The sequence below is a fragment of the Carcharhinus amblyrhynchos genome, chromosome 14 (genome assembly GCF_965287045.1).
Source record: "Carcharhinus amblyrhynchos chromosome 14, sCarAmb.v2.hapA, whole genome shotgun sequence".
Taxonomy (NCBI): Eukaryota; Metazoa; Chordata; class Chondrichthyes; order Carcharhiniformes; family Carcharhinidae; genus Carcharhinus; species Carcharhinus amblyrhynchos.
The window spans coordinates 76951429-76977531 of record NC_137337.1 but is presented as its reverse complement, the minus strand read 5'-3'; the positions used below and the strand labels follow the sequence as shown (position 1 = coordinate 76977531).

Sequence of the window (26103 nt, the reverse complement as noted above, 5' to 3'; positions counted from 1 at the left end):
AGCCTACATGTGACATGTGCATTTTAGGTGTTTGGGGGAGGTGGTTGCTGAGGTGATGTGTGTTAAGGGGAGGGGACTGTCAGGTTTGAGGTTTATGTGTTTCCGGGGAGTGGAGAGGATGTCAAGGTATTGTGTGTGTTGGAGAGTCTTTTGGGAGGCTTCCTGGCTGGAGAGGATTAGGAAGCTGCATAGATACACTAAAGAGAAGGAAGATTTAGTGTGAGAATGAAATGAAGAAGATGTGAGGCAATTAAGTCACGGAGAAAAATCCTATAAAAGTGGGTAAACAATTTTGCAGCAACATCTGTGCACATGATCATTCCATTTTGTTTTCAAGCCAACAGACATCTCAAAATAGGTAATCAGTGAATTATTCTAAATTGGTTTAATCTAGACTTTCTTCCCCATTGGACAGGAGAAGACAACAAAAGAGTGCCAGGCAAGTATTGGAGCGTTAATAAATGGACAGATATATCTGCACTTTAAATTACCTGGGGGTAATTTTGACATTGGCTGATAGCTTAGAGCAGACAATATCCTATCAGCTGCTTGTAATCTACCGCCACTGAAAACAGGTGGCCAATCCAAAGACAGATTGATCCATTCCACATTTTATCAGATTCTGCTATTTTGCTGATAAATCCAAAATGGATCAGTTCAGGTCAGTGAGCTTTCTGAATCGATTGGGATCAGCACTGACCCTGTATAATATTAATAAATGCTGGGACAAGCTGGTTTGTGCTCTAGGTTTTATAGAATCATGGAATCCCTACAGTGCACAAGGAGGCCATTCGGCCCATTGAACCTGCAACGGCAACAATCCCTCGCAACCCCACATATTCACCCTGCTAGTCCCCCTAAAGGGTCAATTTAGCATGGCCAATCAGCCTAACCTGCACAAAATTGGACTGTGGGAAGAAACCAGAGCACCCAGAGGAAACCCAAGCAGACACGAGGAGAATGTGCAAACTCCACACAGTAAAAAGTCCCATATCACCAGGTTAAAGTCCAACAAGGTTTATTTGCTATCACAAGCTTTAGGAGCACTGCTCTTTTTATCAGGTTAGTCTTACCTGATGAAAAAGCAGTGCTCTGAAAGCCCGTGATACCAAATAAACCCTGTTGAACTTTAACCCGGTGTTGTGAGCCTCCATACCGTGCCCACCCCAGTCCAATGCCGGCATCTCCACATCAAACTCCACACAGACAGTGACCCGAGGCTGGAATTGAACCCAGGTCCCTGGCGCTGTGAGGCAGCAGTGCTAACTTTAGAACGGAGTTGAGGAGGAACTTCTTCACTCAAAGGGTGGTGAATCTCTGGAATTCTCTGCCCGTTGAAGTGGTGGAGGCTGCCTCGCTAAATATTTTTAAGAAGCGGGTTGATGGGTTTTTGATAAGAGAGGGGATTAAGGGTTATGGGGAGAGGGCGGGAAAGTGGAACTGAGCCACGACAGATCAGCCATGATCTTATTGAATGGCGGGGCAGGCTCGAAGGGCCAGATGGCCTACTCCTGCTCCTATTTCTTCTGTTCTTATGTTCTTATGTTCTAACAACTGCATCACCGTGCCACACTGTACTACTGTGCCAAATTGGATATCTTTTCTTTCAACTAAAAATGATTCCCAGGTAGGTAGCAAGTGCTTTCAAACTGAAATCAGTGACTCATTTCTTCAGGAGCCACGGATCACCTGACTCGAATATAATCCAAACTGATTGCCTTTTGACGCTATCTGTGAGAAATATAATTGATGAATACACAGCTATCATCAGCAAAGGGTGTTGCAACATGACATTTAGTGTGAAATACCAACATTATCTAATTGAAATGGCCTTACTGGAACTTTATTGTTGCGTGGCTCACGTGCATACGAAAGCTCGTAAATTTCATCTTCCGAATAATAGAGATCCAAAGAAAGCTGAAATAATGGCAGAATACCAATTACACAAGCAGTTTGAAATAAACATTTCAGTTTTTACTCACTCTGCTATATACTATATATATATTGTATAAATGACTCATGTTCAGCAGCATCTTCTATTAGCAATTGACAGGTTTGCTAATTTGGAAAGACTGCACTCATTCTTTTCAATTAATGACTTAATGATTACTGATTATTCAAACCACACCAAACACCGCACAAGAAACACCAGTCGCCGTGGTTACTGATAGACTATGATAGAATGGTAGTTGCTGGAGTCACGCTTCATATAATTGCACCAAAACCTCCTTTTAATACAACCCAGATACAGAATATCACAGGAAAAGATCTCTGTTGTGGCTGAACCTTTTGATTTTGTTCCATTTTCTTTCCAGTACTCTCTCTTTGGACTCCCTCTCTGGGGTACAAGCATCTTGTCCCATCCCAATAGGACCTTACCCCTGTGAGAATTATTGCTGTGAGCAGTAACAATGAGGGCCAATGGATTAAGTGCAGGTGGGCTGACGGAATGAGGAACTTCAGTTACCTAGAGATAGATTGGAGAGGTTTCCCTTGGGGAAGATAAGGTTGAGAGGAGGCGGTGCTCAAAAACATGTCTGGTCTGGTCAGAGAGGATAGGGAGAAACTGTTCCCACTGGTGGAAGGATCGAGAACAAGGGGACAAGGGTTTAAAGGCATGGATGCAAAGGCAATATTGAAGAAAGTTGCTTTTCTACATTGCTAGTGACCAAGGTCTGGAATGCATTGCCTGGGAATGTGATGGAGGCAATTTCAATCAAGGCTTTCAAAAGGGAATTTTATTGTTATCTGAAAAGGAAGAATTTGCAAGGCTATGAGAAAAAGGCGGGAGAATGCCATTAGGTGGACTGATCCTTCCACAGAGCTGGCACAGATACAATGGGCTGAATGGTCTCCTTCTGTGCTGTGACCATTTTGTGACTCAAGGTTTGATTTTGTCCTCACCAGCTGTAGGTAAGGGATCTGGACCCTGACTGATATGTTGGCTGGAATTTTACCACCCGACCCACCACAGGAATCAGAATAGGCGAGGGGCGGACCATGGACAGGTCTGCTGACCTCGGGCGAGATTTTACCGTTTCTGGATGAGTGAGGCCATAAAAATTTTCCCGTTATCTTTCCTAACCTGGAAAGTGTTGCTAACCGCAGTGACTCTCTTGCTGTACCACTGGAGGTCAGCAAAGAATGGGTTTAGAATTGGAGGACAGACCATTGGTGTAGCGCCTTGGGATTTTTTTAACACAGGAACACTATATTCAGCATTAAAATCCTCCTGAAGGATCACTGGTAATGTACATTGTAACCAGACAACGCAACAGTAAATTAGTGTCCAATATGAACACCCAGTAACCTTAGTGCTTAATCCAGACATGGTAAGTGTGTGACTCTCCTCTAAGTCATTGCTACGCGAAAGGAAGCTGTCACTTGTCACAATATTTACCACAAGCAATTCTCCCCTAGTACCACAATCAGGGTGAATGGGCATCTCTATCTCTTTACCGTCCCACATTACCCTATCTCAATATAACCAAATAAATGGGCAAGGTGGTTAACATTACCCAGCCTTCCATCAATACAGTAACTGAGCAGACAGCTAGGAGATGCTCAGGATTTCTGGTGACCACTCATAGAATCCCTAAAGTGCAGATGAAGGCCACTTGGCCCATTAAGCCTGCACCGAAAACAATCCCATCCAAACCCCCTAACCCCGTGTATTTTCACTGCTAGTCCCTCTGACACTAAGAGGCAATTTACCATGGCCTATCCATCTAACCTGCACGTTGTTGGACTGTGGGAGGAAACTGGAGCACTCGGAGGAGATCGTAAACTCTACACAGACAGTGACCTAAGGCCAGAATTAAACCTGGGTCCCTGACACTGTGAGGCAGCAGTGCTAACCACTGTGGCATCGTGCCACCCTCATATTCTCAATATCCTTGAGGAGTGGACTACATTGCTAACCACCCAACTGCCACTGACACCCACCCACTCCCCCGCCAGCCCGACTCAACTACCTCTGACCCAAATTGTTTACCCTCTTGGACCAGACTGCCGCCTCACACTCTCTGCCACCTCATCCACCCTACCCATTCACTGGAGTTCAAACTGGACATTTAAAATGACAATACAGCAGCTGGTGTGCTCCCTCTGACTCTATTCCACTGTGACTGTGCCCCCTACCTGACCCTAAGCTCCGCATTTCATAGAAAAGAAAATCATAGAATCCCTACAGTGTAAAATGAAGCCATTCAGCCCATCGAGAGTGCTCCAACAACAATCCCACCCAGGCCCTATCCCCGCAATTGTACAGATCTAGACCACCAATCTCACTGACACTAGGGTCAATGTAGGATGGCCAATCAACCCAACCTGCACATCTTTGGAGTGTGGGAGGAAACCAGAGCAGCCAGAGGAAACCCACGCAGACATGGGGAGAATGTGCAAACTCCACACAGATAATCAACTGAGGTGGAATTGAACTTGGGTCTCTGGTGCTGTGAGGCAACAGCCAATGACTGCCGCTCCTTGGAAGAATTGATTTATGTCGGTATTATGTTATTTAATAAAAGGACAGAAATCATTGGAAAATTATAATATTCAAAAGATAATGCAGGTGCAATTTAACTTGATCCCAGCCTGAAGTTGCAGGGCTCTACTGACTGATTAACATTTTGATTTATGATCAGTAAATGGATTCTATTTCATATGTCCTAATGGGGCTGCCCAGAGGGAAATAATCCCTCAGAAGACCCTGCAATTAAAGAAGACCATTTGAATTTGTATGATTACATCTAATAAAGGTCACGGAACAGGCCCCAAGCAGATTCTGGGAATCTGCATTAAGAGCTCTCTGTTCAAGCACAGAAACTCCTGCAGACAGGACGACAAATACAAAGGGATGCTAGCTGGTTGAGATTGAGTGAACTTGCTGAACTTGCTAAATGTCTTCTTGGCAGCAGTGAAATCAGATAAGTGATTATCCATTTTAATTGAGTCCCTGAGTTCTGCTCAGTTAGCACTGCTGCCTCACAGCGCCAGGGGCCCGGGTTCGATTCCTGGCTTGGGTTACTGTCTGTGTGGAGTCTGCACATTCTCCCCATGTCTGCAAGGGTTTTCTCTGGGTGCTCTGGTTTCCTCCCACAGTCCAATGCTGGTTGGGTGCATTTGCCTTGGTAAATTGCACCTTGGTGTCAGTGCTAAATTCTCCCTCAGTGTACCCAAACAGGCGCCGGAGTGTGGCGACTAGGAGATTTTCACAGTAGCTTCACGGCAGTGTTAATGTAAGCCTACTTGTGACTAATAAATAAACTTTTACTGAAGGTATAACACAAAATAATGGTGTGGTTAGGTTAAAGAGAATCAGCAACAACTTATAACGTGTATTCCATATTCTCATGGCATTGTATTTTGTAAGTTGTTCAATTTGTTCTTGATCATGCAGTTCCTTTGTCATAGAATCCCTACAGTGCAGAATGAGGCCAGTCGTGAGGAGACCCATGCAGACATGGGGAGAATGTGCAAACTCCACACAGACAGTGACCCAAGGCTGGAATTGAACCTGGGTCCCTGGTGCTGTGAGGCAGTAGTGTTAACCACTTTGTGCCACCATGCCATTCAGATAAGCCATAAAGGGAAAAGTTACCTCTTTTTTAAAAGACTCAACCCTTGTGGGATGGATACTTAGCAAAACTTTTGTAAAAAAATTAAGACTTGTGCTATTTGGGTTGGAATGAAATCACATGTAAGTGATGTGCTGATGTGTTTTGATTCTATATAAAATTAATTGCATCCTTTTAAATACATGAACAAGCAGATCCATGAAGTTGGCGATGACATGAAGTTTTATTTTGCAAACTTTAATGTGTAAAATCGAGACAGAGATTTGTCACCATGGAATGCATGAGCGAAACTAACCTACCAACAGGATGGGAGTTTAAGTTTCTCACCTTGTAGCTTTGTGGGATGGGGGAGGTTATAAAGAATAGGGTTTTCTTCGAGGGGATATGAGATGGACATTTTAGAAGACTAGACAAAGAGTTTCATTAAGGATCCATGAGGTTGATTCCAGAGATGAAGGATTTGTTGCATAAAGAGAGACTGAACAGGTTAGGCCTATACTCTCTGGTATTCAGAAGAATGAGGGGAGATCAAATTAAGATATACAAGATGATAAAAGGTCTGGATAAAGGAGACATGGAGTGGATGCTTCCTCTTGTGGGACATTCTAGGACGAGAGGTCATAGCCTTAGGATAAGGGGCAGTAAATTTAAAACAGAGTAGGGGGAGAAACAACTTCTCCCAAAGGGTTGTGAATCTGTGGAATTTGCCAACCCAAAGTGCGATGGATGCTGGGACAGTGAGTAAATTTAAGGAGGAGTTAGAGAGATTTTTAATTGGTAATGGAGTGAAGGGTTATGGGGAGAAGGCAGGAAAATGGGGATGAGAAGCCTATCAGCCATGATTGAATGATGGTGCAGACTCGATGGACCGAATGGCCTAATTCTGCTTCTATGTCTTCTGGTCTTATGAAATTAATAACAAATCAGCTACAAATCCAGACTTTCTGAACTGGTGGTGGGATTGTGACCAATCTGACCAGTCACAAAACAGATATAGAATATGGGCTAATGTAAGTCTAGCATCAATAGTCACCAGTCTGGTAAATATATTAACCAAACAGACTTGTGCAGGAGAAGGTATTAAAAACAGCAGGTATAGACTTTGTTTTTAAGGATTAGAACTATTTTATCCAAATATAAAGTTTCCTTTCAGGAATCTGTATTATTGGCCTAGTTCCTAAAACTTCTTTTCCATCTAATTTGAAGAAATAGTATTGTCCGAAGATGTATGGGTTAAGTTGATTGGCCATGCTGAATTGCCCCTTAGTCTCGGGGGATCAGTAGGGTAAATATGTGAGGTTATGGGGCTGGGGCCTGGATGGGATTGTTGTTGGAGTAGGCTCGATGGGCCGAATTGCCTCCTTCTCCATTGCTGGGATTCTATGATTCTATAATCAGTTTGTTTCAACAACAACTTGCATTCATATAGCATCTTTTTCAGAATAAATGTCTCAAGTTGCTCAATGAATGACCCAAACTGAATGTTCTGGTTACATAATATTTTTGATGGACCTTATGCCCCAGTGTTTGGAGGTGCCATCTTCTTGCTTCTACTAGTGGTGGACCTTAGGGTTGTTTATCACCAGAGTAGTCAAGCAACGATCAGGGTAAAGACCGACTTACTGTGAGCAAGTGCACCAGGTCCTTGTTTGCATCGAGAGGAGGTGCTGTGTTCTGGAGCTGGACCAGCTCATTGATGTGGTTGTACAGTGTCTGCAGTTTGTGCACATTAATCTTGTTGTCTTCAATGCAGTCTGGCAGGGCTTCATGTAGTGAGATTAGATCTTTCAGGTGGACGCCCAGAATAGGGATCTTGAAGTCTACGCATTCACTGTACACGCGTCGGTAGTTGTTGTAGTTTCCACTGGACGAAAGCAGCTCAGTCATTTCATTCATCACCTACATTGGAAAAAGCTAGAGCTACAGACAAATGTGTTTGAATTTTCTTACTAACATGAAACTTATATCTCAAGCAAGTATTTTCCTTTGAATAGCCGTGTGGTACAGGAATCCAAAGAAAGCGTAAAAACAATAGGGTGGGAATTTATCTCGGGAGGGAATACAAATCACACCAGCCTCCTGCGAATGTCCATGACTATATTTCACCAGGTTGGTATATCTTTCTTTGTTCTGTTGAGTGTGGAACTGCTTAACTGGGGGAGGTTAATCTGGTTGCCCCTCCCACATGAGCCAGAAATTTCCTACTGCCTTTCCAACCGGTGTACTGAACCCATGTCAATGATGTTAAATTTTGCCCACTGGTTTTTGGGAGATGGGAATATAGATATAGGAGTGAGAAAACGAAAAAGTCCTTTGAATAGAGTAATGATCAAGTTTCCTTCATTGTAAATGCAGGTGTTGGATGGGCTGTTTGTTCTTTTCTCTTTTTCACTTTAGGTAGTAATTTTCCAGTGCAAATAGACAATTTGAAACTGAAAGAGATTTCATAAAATGGATAACACTAATTCTGTAATAAGGTGTCATTTTTCACTGAGGGTACACAATGCGGGGATTTTTTTTTTGAACATCTACTAAACTATAGTTGCACAGAAAAACAGGGGAACAACGTTTCAGCTACTGTTTCACCTACACATTGATGTCATATTTAGCATCGTTTGCATTCGATATCCTAACCAGAACAGCTAAACCTGAACATTTCTGTCAACACAAAGCCATTTTCTGTTAGTTGTCACTTTACTTATTTATTTTCCGACTGACTGACAGCTTCTAAATGCACAGAGAGTACAGCACTTCATTTATGCCTGAACGGGTTGACTGTATTGGACCCGCCACAGATATGAACCCACCAAGGGACCAGAATGTTTGCTGCCCTTGTGCTGAGTTTGGAAAATAGATCTCAGCCCTGTGGAATTTTGCTATCAACTATTAGTGAAATGTTGTCAGCAGGGATGACAGTAGGGGCTGCAAAAAGTTGACCAAGTGTTCCTGAGCTCATGAGGGGAAACCAGCCAGGGCTTCTATTCCTGTTTATTACTGACTGGCTGCTGCTCGAAGCTTCATATCTATAGAATCTGGTGATGATTTCATTGAACTGGTCAGTACTACTTTCCACAGTCCAATAGTCTGTAGTTAGCACAGTGGTTAACATTGCTGCCTCACAGCACCAGGGACCCTGGCCTTAGATGACTACCCGTGTAGAATTTGCTCATTCTCCCCATGTCTGCATGGGTTTCCTCCAGGTGCTCCACCTTCTTCCCACAGTCCAAAGATGTGCGGGTTAGGTGGATTGGCCATGATAAATTACCCCTTAGTGTCCCAACATGAGTAGGTTAGGTGGATTAACCATGCTAAATTGTCCCTTAATGTACAAACATGTGTAGGCTATATGGATTAGCCGTGCTAAATTGTCCCTTAATATCCCAACATGTATAGGTTAGGTGATTAGCCATGCTAAATTGCCCCTTAGTGTCCCAACATGTGAAGGTTAGATGGATTAGCCATTCTAAATTGTCCCTTAATGTCCCAACATGTGTAGATTATAGGGGGAATTAGCAGGGTAAATACCTGGGGCGACAGGGATAGTGCCTGGCTGGGCGCTCTGTTGGAGGGTTGGTGCAGACTCGATAGGCTGAATGGCCTCCTTCTGCACTGTAGAGATTCCGTGTAGTGTATATTGTCTAGGCTTATACATGAAGAATAACAACAAGGTATCAAAAAGTACATGCTGCCCACAGAGCTGTACCCCCCAGCATGAGTCAGAGTTACATCATAACGAGAAGGGGAATGAGGTTGTTAGAGTCAGAATTGCAACGTTTGACGTATTTGCAAGAGTTGCAAGCTGCCTTGCAACATCGCGACATGATGTGGAGACCAAGCTCTGTAACAAGAGGCTGCCAGCAAGAGAAACACCAACCTTATTGACATCATGAGGGACACAGGCACTCGTTTCTTTAAGTCTGGAGATGGAGCTGTGACATAAACCCCCAACGACTGCCATTAGTGTATTAAAGTTCTGGAGCTGCTGGAGTTTCTGTGGAAAAGGTAAGATGACAATGCATTCTGAATCAAATGAGAAGAATGGTACAACAATGAGTGATTCAGATCTGCTGAACTGAAACCCATCATTAACACCTCCAACTGGATTCAACACAGTAAAATGTATAATCTGTTCAAACATGTATTTTCCCATGCCTGCAGTCTTAAAGGAAAATTCCCTTGCAAATCATAATTATGATTTGATGACAATTTAATTTTTTATCCTTTGTTGTCATCCTTATTTGGACAGTGTTCTCTATCGTTGTACTCAGTTCTCAAAAGTTGCACGAGTCTCTGACTCAGTATGACTTGTTCCTGAGATGTGAATAAGTACAATGCATAGCGTTGCTATTGCAAGTGTAACCTTGGACCATTATAGCACACACAATGCTTAAAGGAACAGCCAAAACATGGATAAAACAGATTTCAATTGATTTATTTTTCTCAGGCTCCATTTATGAGACATAAATGTGGGGGACAAGTAAAAAGAAAACTAGATTTATGGTTTTATTTATCTCAGGGGCTACTGGGTTAACTGTATATGTGACAGCAAATGTGACCAAATGAAACTAACTGTATAATTGGTGTGAGGAGCTCACACCAGCCATACCTGAGCTACGCAGATAAACTTGGTGAAGACTTCAGCCCGTAGCTGTGGTGTTGGCCTGCTTAGAACCATAAGCTGAACCCATTGGGAGATACCATTACACAAAGCAACGGAACGTTCCATCGTGGGATTGTCTTTTACACAACCAGTCAGCACATAATTCTGATAATCTGAAATCTAGGCAAAGCAAAGTCTGGTTATATTCCGATCAATATCAATTCACACCTCGTCTAGCTCTTAAGTTGAAATGCACAGTTGTTGAAGTCAGAATCATAGCAAATTGTTTGACCTTCCCGAATATGCCAGAAATATTTGTATAGACCGGTAACATAAAAAAACATGCAATTCCTGAGCAGTGAGAAAACATGCCCAGTATTTCTGCCTGCGGTTATGTTTTTTGCAGCAATGTACCATGTTTCTGTACAGATCAAGGGATATAGGGGAGAAGGGGGGATTCAGATATTGAATTTTGATGATCAGTCATCATTGAAATGATTGGTGTAGCAGGCTGGAAGGGCCAAATGGCCTTCTCCTGTTTTTATTTCTTATGTTGCTAGCTATCTCCTAGCTGAAGATACAAATGATGGGGAGGGTTCGTCCATCCTGCCCGCCATGGGGATTGTAGCGGGTGGGGGGGGGTTGGTAAACCATGCAAAGATCCATTGAAATTGGGCAGGATTCTCCAGTTTTGGGGTGAGCACAGCTGGAGAATGTCTTGTATATCACAGCATTTCTCTGTTGCTATGGATGGACCATTGTATTGTAATGTTGGGTGTGGCTGAGATGCGCTGATAACATTTGTTCTGTGTCAGAAAGTTGTGAGTACAAGGTCCACTCTACTGACTTGTAAACCCAACTCTGGAGCACACAATGTAGCTGGTTCTTCAGTGTGGTATTAAGGGACTACCTTTCAAATCAGATATTAAACCACTCTCTTGGGCGAACATGAAAGAGACCAGGACCCTGCTCAGTGAAAAGATGGGGATTCCTTATTCATTGCCGCAGGAAGTAGTTGATGCCAAAGCATTGAGTGTATTCAAGAGGTTGGATATAGCACTTGGAGTGAATGGGATCAAAGGTTATGGGGAAAAAGCAGGATTAGGCTATTGAGTTGGATGATCAGCCATGATCATGATGAATGGCGGAGCAGGCTCGAAGGGTCAAATAGCCTCCTCCAGCTCCTATCTTCTATGTTTCTATGTTCAGAGCCCTGGCCAACATTTATCTCTCAGTAACATCTAAAAGTGGTCAACGTGTCATTTATCCCTCTGATATTTGTGAATCTTGCTGTGCACAGGTTGACTACCATGTTTCCTACATTATAATAATTCATTGAAAAATTACTGAATTGGCTTTGGATTGACCAGAAGTCATGGCGTATGAGGCACATTTGAGGACACTGGATCAATGGAGTTTAGGAGGATGAGGGGGGATCTCACTAAAACTTACAGGGTACTGAAAGGCCTGCATAGAGTGGACACAGGGAAGATGTTTCCATTAATAGGAGAGACGAGGATCCGAGGGCACGGCCTCAGAGTAAAGGGATGACCCTTTAGAGCCAAGATGAGGGGGAATTTCTTCAGCCACAGGGTGGTGAATCTGTGGAATTCATTGCCACAAAGGGCTGTGGAGACCAGATCATTGAGTGTTTTTAAGACAGAGATAGATAGGTTCTTGATTGGAAAGGGGATCAAAGGTTACGGGGAAAAGATGGGAGGATGGGGTTGAGAATCACATCGGCCATGATTGAATGGCTGAGCAGACGTGATGGGCTGAATGGTCTAATTCTGCTCCTATATCTTATGGAAGTCACGAAAACCAAGTTCTTTCTTATAAGGATATATCCATAAACTGTTTTAGTATTGCAATGAAGAAGGAACATTAAAAGTGGAGTGTAGCCAGAGTCAATGGCAGCTAGACTCAGGTTCAGCTGCGGAGTGCCCAGTACATTGATGGTTTCAGACCTGAGCCAGAGAACTAGATCATTAGATGAATAGAAGATAAATTTGGTATGTAAGGAAAAGCATAGTAAGAAGTGTCACAATGCCAGGTTAAATTCCAACAGGTTTATTTGGTAGCAAAAGCCACTAGCTTTTGGAGTGCTGCCCCTTCATCAGGTGAGTGGGAGTTCTGTTCACAAACTCAATTTACAAGATAAGAAACATTGTTTTGTAAATTGAGTTTGTGTCTATATATGCCCTGTTTGTGAACAGAATTCCCATGCACCTGATGAAGGGGCAGCACTCTGAAAGCTTGTGCTATCAAATAAACCTGTTGGACTTTAACCTGGTGTTGTGATACTTCTTACTATGCTTGCCCCAGTCCAATGCTGGCATCTCCACATCATATAAGGAAAAGGCAGAGGAGTGGGACGAGGTGAGTTGCTCTGACAGAGAGAGAGAGACAACTCTCTTTCTGTGCTGCAACCATTCAATGATGTTAGTCTATGAACCTTCAGCAAAAATATAATAATGCTGCAAATTGTATTTTCCAGAGATAATATTTTTAATTGCGGTAAGATTATCCAAAATATTTTGGCAGATATACTGTTCCCATGGAAGGATAAAGTTACCAGCTGATTAATAAATTTCCAGACATTATGATGGGATTTTGGAGATGCCAAAATGAATCAATCCTTGAAATTCCAAGTGAAACTGAGATTCACTCCAGGTTTGATTGATGGAGAATGAATGCTCTGTAAATGGAATGCGTGGATCATTGTCTTCACTGCTGCGCTGGTGTTCTCAGCCCAGTCAGAATTGAATGATTGCCCACACACCATCAATCATTGCAGTATCTATCACAATTTCCTACTTGTAATTTATCTGAGAGGCTTAAATGAGTAACTTGATGAAGTGTCTCTCTCTTCCAGTGTAGAAAAAGGGAACATCATTTTAAAATAGACAACTCTTCGCCCTGTCCTTCTCAAGACCTCCATATCACTGGCAGCGCACACTTACTGAGATCCTGCGGAAGGATTTGAACTCGAGGTAGGTTAGGTGCTCGGCCAACTCTCCTGGCTCCAAGTGGTCAAACAGGAGGGAAACTTTCCGCTTTTTGCTACAGTTTGGTTTTATCCGTTGAGTGATTTTCCGTGACCAGTCCCGTGTATTGCTGTCAGGTAAGCAGAAAGAGGGCTAAATACCGTCTCGAAAAGTGTTTATCACACTTGGCAAGACGAAACACGTGTTGGAATCTCCCAACACCTGTTCTGTTGTTCTGAGAATCTGTTGTCATGAGAATGAAATACTCCCTCCATCTCTCTGCACATCTTAGATCAATATCTCATTCTGTTCCATTGAAAAATCAGCATCTTTATCTGCATATTTCTAACCGCATTCCCACGTTATAAATTCCATCTCCAAGATCACTGTTGCCGGCCTGTGGACCTGATGTCAGCTTTGAACCAGCATTTATTCTCAGAATTGAGCCACTCCTCTCTATTCAGTTCCAATGCAAGGCAAATCCTTCCCCGTGTTTCCGGTTGTTGCCTTACCTGCAATGATGCCAAATAATCCAGTGACTCTCATTTCTTCAGGAAAGCACTCTACTGAGTGCTGTAGAGCTGTAATTGTACAATCTTACCTATCATAAATGTTTTACAGGACTAGAATCCTGTAGGGGGCAGCACAGTGGTTAGCATTGGTACCTCCCAACGCCAGGGACCTGGGTTCAATTCCCGCTCAGGTCACTATATGTGTGGAGTTTGCATGTTCTCCCCGTGTCTGTGTGGGTTTCCTTCGGGCGCTCTGGTTTTCTCCCACAGTCCAAAGATGTGTGGGTTAGATGGATTGGCCATGCTAAATTGCCCCTTAGTGTCAGGGGGACTAGCGGGGGTAAATGCATGGGCTTACAGGGATAGGTCCTGGATGGGATTGTGGTCAGTGCAGACACAATAGGCCTCGTTCTGCACTGTATGATTCAATGATACTATAAATAAAAAAGAGGTTTGAAACCCAGAACAGATAATTTTGGTTGCCTCAGTACGTTCATAACATGAAAAGTTGCCTGACATCAGTATTTGTAACAGTAGATGTTTGGAATTACTGTTCTCTAAGCTTACTTTTCTTAACAAAGCAATGGGACATAAATTTCATAAATTATATTCAATTCTTTTCTTTCACAGTCAATTAAACAGCCATTTAAATATCGATTGAGCACAATCCCATTTTTCTGAGCTACAATACAATCACAATGATTTGATGAACTTTCTCTTCCAGTTTGAGATGTCCTCTATGGAATAAATTTGGATAATCTTAATCTGGTCTTGAATAGGCAAGAACCCAAGCCACAAAACTGCTTAGAAATAAGCAATTTCAAAGAAGCCACAGGAATGTCCAATGTTAAGAATGTGGGGAAAAGCGACACCTTCCTGCTCTGATCAAGACTGCAAGAAACTACAAAGGGTCATGAACATAGCCCAGTCCATCACACAAACCAGCCTCCCATCCATTGACTCCATCTACACTTTCTGCTGCCTCAGAAAAGCAGCCAGCAAATCAAGGACTCCAGGCACCCTGGACATTCTCCTTTCCACCTTCTTCCTTTGGAAAAAAAGGTACAGAAGTCTGAGGTACATGACCTCAGTACAAGAATGTACTTGTTCTAAAACTGGCAATCGTCCTTCAAAACACAATTTAAAAAAATGACTTTCCAACTGTCAGCATGTCTCATTGCTGATATAACAGCAGCTTCTTGCCTGCTCCATCAGACTTTTGATTGGATATGAAGCCTAGCGGATATGAAGTTGATCATAGAATCATAGAATGCCCGCAGTCAGACAGAGGCCATTTGCCCATTGAGCCTGCACCAACAGCAGTCCCAACCAGGCCCTATTGTAACGCCATGCATTTACTCTGCTAACCCCCCCGACACATCAAGGGTCAATTTATCATGGCCAACCAACCTAACCCACACATCTTTTTACTGTGGAAAGAAACCGGAGCACCCAGAGGAAACCCACGCAGACATGGGGAGAACATGCATTTTCCACACAGACAATCACCCGAGGCCAGAATTGAACCCGGGTCCCTGCCACTGTGAGGCAGCAGTGGTAACCACTGTGCCACCGTGCCACCCTTGAACTTTCTCTGCACCCTAGCTATGTCTGTAACACTACATTCTGCACCCCCTCCTTTCCTTCTCTATGAATGGTATGCTTTGTATAGTGCACAAGAAACAATACTTTTCACTGTATATTAGTACATGTAACAATAATAAATCAAATCAAATCAAACCATAGAAGCAAGAGATGCCATTCTGTGAATAAATTTAAGGCATCTTGTTCAGGCAAGATGATTGATTTCTCTTCGCAACCCAAAATCTTTTACCTCAAATTTGGCACTGTTTGGTTAACAAAAAAAGGGAAAATGTTGTTGCTCCCCCATCCCCAACTGTATCCCGACTCCTGATCACTTCTGGCGCTTCGGTCTTTTTCAAAATTACCAGCAGCCCAGAAACCTTCAGAAGCTTTTAGAGGTCATTCAGGGGGAATAATGTTACCACAAAAAAAGGGTTAAAATTTTTAAAAACCTCGAAACCTGACCCCAAATCTCCACTTTCAGTGGTGGGCTGTCCCGCCTGCCACAGGAATTGTAGCGGGCAGGGAGTGGGGCTGGTGGGGGGAGCGGGGTGGGGGGTGGAGGCAGCAGTGCAAATGTCTGTTGACCTTGGGCTGGCGAGTGCGACTAGGAATTTCCACCCAGTATCTCCTAAAACACTTCAAATCCAATGAAGTGGATTTGGGGGGAGTGGAGAGAGGGGGTGGAAATGGTGGGAGGGAAGTCCTTGGGGAAATAAGTAACCAATCCATTTCCAGGCAGCAGGTTAAATATTAAAACGAGACCGCGGGCCTCATTTAATCTTGTCTCCATGTGTAACTGACAGCTCAGAGGAGGGTGAGAGACATTTACTGGCGACTGGTGAAGCCTGGCCATTTGAAAGGTAGAATGTATTTGTTCTAAAATTGGCAACCTTCCTTCAAAACACAATAACAAAAAAAGACTTTCCAACTGTCAGCATGTCTCAGCGCTGATATAAAAAATCATGAATTCTCCAATGATGAACAAGTGGTTAAGTCATCCATGCATTACATGCATCACATCACTTGCCTGATGTATTAAATAAGCAACCAAATGTCTTGTGTAGAATTAAATTGTTTAATGTGTGGGATCGTACAGCACGGAGGGATTGCACCCTGCCACAGGACTCACTCTTTCAGCTGAGCTATTCAGGCAAGGCCCAGTGTTCGCTATCGGGTGGACATCACAGATTCACACAAGAGCTTTTGCGAGTTTACACCATTACTGCCTGTGGGATCTTGCTGTGCACAAGCTGGTCTCCCTACATCATCACAGTGATTACTTTTCAAAAATATTTCATCGGATTTGAAGTATTTTGGGAGATACTGGGCGGAATTTCCTGGTCGCACTCGCTACCCAAAGCCAGCTCAAGGTCAACAGACATTTGCACTGCTACCCCCTCCCCCAAACACCTCCCCCCCACCAAGCCCCGCTTCCTGCCCACTACCATTCCTGCTGTGGGCGGGACAGGAAAATCCCGCCACCTTAGACCACACACCTGTGATGTACAAATGCAACTTTGATTTTCACAGATGATTGCTTTGTGCAGTGACCGACAATGATGCTGCCACTCCCAAGGCAAGGGTTCATCGATTAGTTGAGAAATACTGGGCAGGATTTTCCCGTACTCTTTCAAAAGTGTCAAGCTCTGACTAAAACCTGAGGTGTAGCCCGACAACTGCACAGACGAGTCTGTCGACCAGATTTTCAGGCACTCACAAAACAATTAGCGGTTGGGGTTTGCGTTGTCAGTCTGGCAGAAGGGGGCCTGACTGAACTGGCAAGGCCGTCACCATGGAAATTCGGGTGCCATCTTTCAAGGGCGCTCTAATCAATGCTGAAGAGAACCCCCCCCACCCCTTGCCAGCCACCATGGAGTATTAGGAGCACTCCCACAATGCACTCTTCCTTGGCACAATCATCTCTCCCCCCACAACCCTCCATCACTGCTAAAGTACCGCCATGTTTCTCCCCCCTCATTGTCCACTCTCCCCCACTCCCCTGTGCCTGCAAGATCCCCTCTCAATCGCCTTAGTGGTCTACCTCCTACACACGTAACGGGGACACCCCTCCCTCCACCATCCAATGCCGCTCCCAAGAAGGCCATACCAACCTATGTCATGGGGCAGTGCCAGGGTATGTCCCTCTCTCCCAGGGCTGGGAGAGGGGGAATTACGCTTATTTTGTGCCCCCGGGTGCGTCCCCTTGACTGATTCACACCTTCGAGCAGCCGTTGTGGATCTCACCAACAAGGTTGGAGTGTTCAACGAGGGGGCCAATCATGTGGCAGTGGGGGCGGGGCTGGGTAATTAGATTGAAATGTATTCAAAAACATCAAAATGAGATTCTCGCCCATGGTGGGTGTGAACCTTGTGATGTCACCGGTGAGGGAGTGGAAAATCGGGAAACGATCTCACCGGTGGGAATCGCACTTCCTGATTCTCCTTTACATTCCGCCCACATCACCATTCTCACTGCGGCAAAGGTGGGCTGAAAATCACCCCCGTTGTGTCGGAATCTTCCTCCGGTTTTCTCCCCGACACCACGCTTCTATTTCTGAACACAGGAATTCTGGTGCTAATTAAACAGTTCTGCAAATGGAATTGCTTCCTACAGGAATGGGACAGGAATATTTTCTCTTACATTTGAGAGGTGTCGATGAATTGGGAGTGGGATTCTTCACCGCTCTTTCGGACCAGTTCCTGAAAATGTTCCATTGTTTCTGACAGGCCTTTATCCATTTTGAACATAATCCAGAACTCTTTAATCCAGTACCTGTAATAAAAATCATGGAACTATCAACTTATAATGGATCGGAAGCAACAATGCCTTAATTTTCATAAATTATATTGGTTCATAAATCAATGTGGGGGAGACACATTTCCTGATTTGTCGCATTGAAACAGCTCAGACTAAAACCTACACCATTACTTTGAACAGGAGAAAGCTCTATGACATTGTCTCTATGAGTCCAGTTATATTTCAGAAACTGGTCTCAGAACATAATCGATGCAGTGTGATACAGGACAGACAAAAAGAGCCAACATTCAGCTGAACCTTTGCAACTTGACATCACTTGAACTGGAGTTATACTACGGCTGATGTGAAGACTTTCGTGTATGAAACTGCCCCTGATTGTAGTGTCATACTTGTTTTGCTGGAGCATGTTAGGTGGCACCATTGGCAAGTTTTTGCCATTGCTGAGGGGGCGGGTGGCTGGGATTGAAAAAGTAAAGGAGACAGCATGGTGGCACAGTGATTAGCACGGCTGCCTCCCTCACAGTGCCAGAGATCCGCGTTCAATTCTGGCCAAGGGTGACTGTATGGTGGACTCTGCACCTTCTCCCCGTGTCTGCATTTCCTCAGGGTGCTCAGGTTTCCTCCCACACTCTAAAGATGAGCGGGTTAGGTGAATTGGCCATGCTAAATTGCCCCTCAGTATCCCAAGATGTGTTGGTTAGATGGATTAGCCATGGGAAATGCAGGGGCTTACAGGGATAGGGTGGGGGGAGAGGGCCTGGGGGAGATTTGTCGTGGAGTCGGTGCTGACCCGATGGGCTGAATGGCCTCTTCTGCACTGTAGGGAATCTATGATTCAATCTAGTGCAGTTGGGAGTCAGACGACTTAACTGATCTTTGACATTCCAATATGTGACACATCTCGAGCAGAAAATTGCAATGTGATTCTCACTATTAAGACAGCGCTCCCCTTCTCCACATGATAGAAAGTTGAAATCTTACTTCGCATTTCATTTACTTAATTAGCCCATTGATCCTACGCGCAGTCTCAGATGTGGCATGGTATTGTTGTGCTTGGAATAAGCACAAGAGCAGTTCAAAGTCTGAATAGATCAGTCTGACCCAATTTAGATCCACTTTAATGTTGAAAGGATCTCATATCTGCTGACTATTGCATGTATTTGGTGTGGCAGTAAAGACGGCTATTTAGAAAGGTTGTTGACTGGAGATTACTTTCCAATTTTTCAATTCTTCAGTTCTTTTTCAGTTCACTTTCTGGTGAATGATTTACTCTGTCTTGATTTGTAGTCAATGCTGATTAAGCACAGAATCACAGAATACTACAGTGCAGAAGAGGCATTTCAACCCATCGAGTCTGCATCGATGCATGAAATACCCTGAACTGCCCACCTAATCCCACTTGCCAGCACTTGGCCCATAGCCTTGAGACATTTCATTCTCTGTAACACATATAATACAGGCGGCATCGTGGTTAGCACTGCTACCTCACAGCTCCAGACACCCAGGTTTGATTCCTGGCTCGGGTCACTGTCTATGTGGAGTCTGCACATTCTCCCCCTGTCCAAGTGAGTTTCCTCTGGGTGCTCCGGTTTTCTCCCACTGACCAAAAGATGCTGGTTAAGTGCATTTTCCTTGCTACATTCTCCCTCAGTGTACCCTAACAGGCATCAGAGTGTGGCATCAGATTGTCACAGTAACTTCATTGCAGTGTTAATATGAGCCTACTTGTACACTAATATTTAAACTTTAAAACATACGCACACACAAAAGCAGTTTTTCTCATTTTCAATAAAGCATTTGCAAAATTAAACCACATTCTTTCTAATTGAGTAAGATGTGCAGCTTCTGCAGGTAACCTTTGCTATTTGTCTTTTCATAGATGTGGTTTCTGCTTCCAGGAAAACCCTCACCTTATAAAGTAACAGATCTTCAGGCAAGATGCACCACAGTTTTTTTCTAGACCATCCTGATATGTAGGTCACCATTAAGGAAAACAGTTCAGCCGAAGTGTCCGAGGATCATTATTTATATTCAACAAGAGCATTGCTGAGGCCAGTGCGAAAGGCTTCTTCTGTGAGACAACTGTTATATAAGATGTACGATTATAGTTTACCACGGGCAGTGTTTATCTCTTGGCACATCTCACATATCTCCCACCAATGTCAAAGATTTCCTGAAATACAGCTTCAGATCTCCAAAGGTGAGCATACTGGAGGCAATTATCTGCAATGTTAAGATGCATTTAAATGCAGTGATTTTAAAAAAAGACAACATTGTACCAGGTCACAATTGCCGATCTGCCTGAAATCGTGTGCCATTATCACTTACACATCCTGGCAAAGAAAAGTTCCTTTTCTGCTACTTGTGATTCATGGGGACTAATGAGAGTAGTGGCATTTATCTACTTGCATGGATGAACAGTTCCAATTTGCCTCTTGAGATTTTATTTTTATTCAGTGGTTGCCTCCTCCCCCCTGCCCCCATCCCTCATTGTTGGGCAGGAAGTTGAACAACAAGACAGAATTGCAACATTTCTTCTAGAACTAAATACAGCGTTTGCTGCAAATCATATTCAGGCAGAATAACACAATAGATGCCACAATGGCAGTGACAGAGCAAACTCTTTTCACCATAATGTGGAGTTGCTGGTGTTGGACTGGGGTAGGCAGAGAAAGTCGTCTCACAACAGCAGGTTAAAGTCTAACAGGTTTACTTATTTACCAAATAAACCTATTGGACTTTAACCTGGTGTTGTTAGACTACTTGCTGTGTCTTTTCATCATACGCTCAAATCGTCAAAATTTGTTTTTGAATGCAGTTGAAGCATTCACTCAAAATGAAGGCTAGCATTGGTAACCTTTGTTACTCACAAAATTGCACTTTTTTATTCATTCATGGGGCATGGACATCACTGGTGACGCCAGCATTTATTGGCCATCCCTAACTGCCCTTGGAGGACAGTTGAGAGTCAACCACATTGCTGTGGCTCTGCAGTCACATGTAGGCCAGACCAGGTAAAGGCAGCAGATTTCCTTCCCTAAAGGACATTAGTGAACCAGATAGGTTTTTCTGACAATCGACTAATGGTTTCATGGCCATCAGTAGATTCTTAATTCCAGATATCCTTTACTGAATTAAAATTCCACTATCTGCTACGGTGGGATTTGAACCCGGGTCCCCAGAACATTTGCTGAGTTTCTGAATTAGTGATAATACCACTAGGCCATTGCCTCCCCTAGATTAGGCAAAAGTCCTAACTATAATTTTCTTGTTCAAGATATATTAGATCTTTAAGGCTCTCTAGTTAGTCTTTGCTGAATATTTGATTTGATTAGTACATTGCCTAGTGTAGACTAGTACTACAGTACAGGTAGGCTCCAATTATGGATTGTACTCCTTTCAGTAGGTAATAGTCAGACTGACCTTCCTAAACTGAAAAGGAGATTGTGATCAGCTTATGATCATTTGGGCCAGCCAGTTTGCATTACTGATTGTGCAGAATTACAAATCACCACTTATGTAAGATTGCAGGTAGATATTAAAGTTTATTTATTAGCATCACAAGTAGGCTTACATTAACACTGCAATGAAGTTACTATGAAAATCCCCTAGTCGCCACACTCTGGCGCCTGTTCGGGTACACTGAGGGAGAATTTAGTACGGCCAATGGACCTAACCTGCATGTTTTGGAGCGCGGGAGGAAACAAGAACACCTTGAGGAAGCCCACACAGACACGAGGAGAATGTGTAAACTCCACACAGACAGTGACCCAAGCCAGGGATCGAACCTGGATCCCGGGTGCTGTGAGGCAGCAGTGTGAACCACTGTGTCGCCCTGAGCTCAGTCACTGAAGAATTGCCTTCTTTATGATTGTGACCTTGAGGTGATCTGATTGGGGGTGGGTCGGGTTGTCTAGAAGTGGGCGTTCTAAGCAAAATTCATTTTCAGAACCATGTTACAAAGAGATCTAATAACTTAATTAAATGACATCATCATCGCAAGAAACAGATGATGATTTTATATCCGTCTTCTCCAATGGAATGAGGGCGACGGGCGGGGGAAGGGGAGTGGAATCCTTTGCTTTTAACAGGATAGTGTGTCATATAAACCAATATCATGTAGCCTCACTCACACTGAGCACTCCACTCTGATTAGGTGCATGACTGGGCCCCTATTCAAGTACCAGAGAAGCTTTTCATCCCTCTACAAGCCTGCTATTCATTCTGTGGGAAGGCAGACTAATTATCATAGCGGTTAATGCATCTTCTGAAGTAGCTTTTGTGGTTTAGCCTATTTTAAACATTGGATAGTTCACTGATTAAGGTCTATTTTTGAACAAGGTTTCAATTGGACAGAGTGGGGCCCATTGAATTAATGCATGCAGGTTCTGTAATGTTAAGGGTTGATCAGAAACTGGAGGTATTTATAATGGATATCCTTGTGGCAAAGGCATGTTAGAATTCTCTACCTTCTCAGTTAAAATTGCTATAACGCAATGGAATTCTAATAGCATGAAGATTGCAACATTGAGTGGAATTTTCCAGTTACAGAGGCGATTTCCCAATGGCTGCCTGATGGATCTCCTGGTCTCACCAGTATCTATGGTCTTTTGCCCATCCTGTTGCTGGGAACCTGTAAGGGGCAAAGTGGGGGCCACCTTTGGTGGGACTGCAAGATCCCACTGGCAGGAAGAGCTGCAAAAATGTTTGGGGTGGCACAGTGGCACAGCAGTTAGCTGTGTAGAGGGACCTGGGTTTCAATGCCAGCCTTGGGGGACTGTTTGTGTGGAGTTTGCACATTCTCCCCATGTCTGCATGGGCTTGCTCCGGTTTCCTCCCGCACTCCGAAGATGTGTGAGTCAGGTGGATTGGCCAGGCTAAATTGCTCCTTTAGATCCAAGATGTGTAGATTAGGGGGATGAGCAAGATAATTATGTGGGGTTCTAGGACTAGGATCTGGGTGGGATTCTCCACCGGAGAGTTGGTGCAGACTTGATGGGCCGAATGGCCTTCTTCTGCATTATAATATTTTATGAGTTCTAACATTATCCTTGTAAATTTCTTTGCACTAGGGAATCAGTGCAAAGGCATTTACGATAATGTTAGAGCTAAGAACTAAGAGGTTATTTAACTATCAGGAAAGATTGAATAACCTGGGCCTCTTCCCCAGAAAAGGCAAACCTGGGGGGTGATCCAATGAAGGTTTTAAAGTTTATGAAAGAGTGCTAAGTGAGTAAATGTAGTGACTATGGCTGGGACTTTCCAGCCCTCCCTCCTGCCAGGATCTTCCAGTCCTGCTGAAGGTCAATAGACCTTTGGCTGGTTCAATGTGGCTCTGTGGCGGGACTGGAAAATTCCCAACAAATATAAAATACTCATTGATAAATCAAAGGGAAATAAGGAGAAACTTCTTCATCCAGAGTGTGATTAGACTGTGGCTAAAGTGGATGGTATAATCGTATTTAAGCAGGAGCTAAATTAGTTACATTGGATAGGAGGAGGGGAGTGGACAATTCACATACAACTCACCACTGAACATGACAGGTCTCTAACGTGGCAGGTGCCTACCATGTCACTTGCGTGCTGTCATGAAAGTGAATGTTCTAATTTCTCACTGGTGGGGAACTTAATTTGGAGGGGGAACCTACTTCAGATGGGGGTGGTCTTTAATGAGCAAGCATGACTTGCTAATGTATGCAAAAGGATCACCAAGGCTTATTTGATGGGAAACTCGACCCCACATTACCCTTCCTTTCCAGTCCTGAGATCATAATTACTAAAGTTCATCTGCTGGCAGGAATCTGTTTGTTGGTTTCACGCCAAATTGTTACCTCGCTCACCAACTTCCCACTGCTGGTGCGACCAGAGGTTCTGCTTGATGTATAACCTGTGGTTGGATTACTGTTTGATAATGAGGGGCTCTAATGTGTAGAGAGTGCAAAATTTAGAATTGAAGTGAAAATTACCCTATTGTTACACACTCTGCAGAGGGAGGATCGGTCTCGCCAGGAGGGAGTTTGGCAACACTTGATTTATTTGCTCTGCATGAATGCAAAACTTCACAAAATGTTTTTCTTTTTATTTCACTTTTGTTAATCCAATATGAAAAAACCACTTTTCTATCAAACACTGGAGAAATTTACATAAAATCATAAAAGATACGGAAATGGGCAGCACGATGGCACAGTGATTAGCATTGATGCCTCACAGCGCCAGGGACCTGAGTTCGATTCCCAGCCTGGTCACTATCTGTGTGGAGTTTGCACATTCTCCCCATGTCTGTGTGGGTTTCCTCTGGGCGCTCTGGTTTCCTCCCACAGTCTGAAAGATGTGCTGGTTAGGTGCATTGGCCATGCTAAATTCTCTCTCAGTGTGCCCAGATAGATGCCGGAGTGTGACAACTAGGGGATTTTCACAGTAACTTCATTGCAGTGTTAATGTAAGCCTACTTGTGACATCAATAAATTAATTTTAGACTTTAAAACTTTTCACCAACACAAAAGATAAAATTAGTGAAATACATCTTTTTAAAACGTCTTTAAATAACACTGAAAGCTTTATTGCAATCTGATGCACTTATACTGGTAAATAAGTTGCATTTGTTAGAGAAATGAGTAAAACACAGGCTGATTTTTTAAAATTCATTTTTCTGGGGTGTGAGCGTCACTGGCTGGGCCCATCCCTAATTGCCCTCCATTTCAGGGGGCAATTGAGAATCAACCACATTGCTGTGCCTCTGGGTAAGGGTAAGGACAGCAGATTTCCTTCACTAAAGGGCATTAGTGAACCAGATGGGTTTTTATAACAATCGACAATGGTTTCAAAGTCATCATTAGACTTTTAATTCCAGATTTTTTTTGTTGCATTCAAACTTCACCATCTGCCGTGGTGGGATTCAACCCCGGCTCCCCAGAACATTACCCTGGATCTCTGAATTAATAGTTCAGTGATAATTCCGCTGTGCCTCTGCCTGCCCTAATCCCCTGATCAGCAAATTTGAACTCACATTATCAGATTATTCTTGTAATAAGCCAGAATAAAATAACAACAGTTTGCTTTCAAAACTTAAACAAGAGAATATATGAGTTCATTAATATAAAATTGATCTTGTTCTGCTACCCTGTTTAACATGAATGGTTTACCATCCAGGCGTCTTGCTCCACTCCGATGCTGATGTGCAGCTTAAGTGATATTGTAGCAAAAGGATATAGTGTGATGAGCTTTTGCAGCAGCTCCGTGGAGGAAACATTGAAGCGATGCATGGTCAGAGTAACTTCCAGCAGATAACTGCTTCGACACAGGTTCCCATCCGTATCTGTCAGAAGGGAAAGGTTACACAGATTGGAAAGGCAGACTCATTAAATCTCTTTATTCTCCCACTTCATTTTTGCAAACATCCCTATCCGCCCGCAGTAACAAAAGCCAGAATTCTCCGGCTTCCCGGCCTCAAGCTTCCTGCATTCGGGAGGTGGCACGTTGTTTGCTAGCGGTGGGATTCTCCAGCCCCGTTGCTGTCAATGGGAATTCCCATTGATGTCACCCCACTCCGGACGGGTGTGCGCTGCCTGCAGGATCGGAGAATCCCTCCGGCTTGAACGGCCGGAGAAGTCTGGCCAAAGTCTTGGAATTTAACCAGAATTATCTTGATAATATACATTCTAATCACTTTGTAGAGCAGTAGTTTGAAGAACGGTACACTGTTCACTGTACACTGGTGAACTATCTCCCTGGCCAGGCTACCAAGTCAGAGGGCTGGAATCAGCCAATGCCACAAAACAGACTGATAGTGAATTGATACCTTCATAGGAATCTTATCACCATTCTCGCTGGCAGGCTTTTCCCATCCCGCCGCAGTGAACAGAGCTTTGGCTGATCTCCAAATTCTCCGACCTCACAGCAGTGGGAGCGTGCCATAAGCAGGCGGTAAGCTCATGCCCCATGCTTTTCACTGTTTTATGCTAATGGTGTTGACCGATTTCGAAGACAGAAATATAAACTGAAGTACAGATCACGCACAGAGTACAGCTCTGAAGGCTCATCCAGGCTCGAAATGTTGGCTCTATTCTCTCTCCACAGATGC

The 26103-nt window shown here is 43.7% G+C and overlaps 1 protein-coding gene across 1 annotated transcript in view; it reads right to left on the bottom strand.

The window, feature by feature from the left end:
- The window catches only part of LOC145352797 (RAS guanyl-releasing protein 1-like), an 89492-nt gene that overhangs the window by 16145 nt on the left and 47244 nt on the right, over positions 1-26103 (bottom strand). Inside the window, exons 3-10 of the mRNA XM_080203151.1 lie at positions 25233-25338; positions 19934-19996; positions 17907-18038; positions 13143-13296; positions 10186-10359; positions 9454-9570; positions 7203-7478; positions 1837-1917 (exon numbers count right to left, since the gene is read on the bottom strand). Of these exons, the coding sequence (XP_080059277.1) occupies positions 1837-1917; positions 7203-7478; positions 9454-9570; positions 10186-10359; positions 13143-13296; positions 17907-18038; positions 19934-19996; positions 25233-25338 (1103 nt within the window). The remainder of the gene's footprint in view (positions 1-1836; positions 1918-7202; positions 7479-9453; positions 9571-10185; positions 10360-13142; positions 13297-17906; positions 18039-19933; positions 19997-25232; positions 25339-26103) is intronic.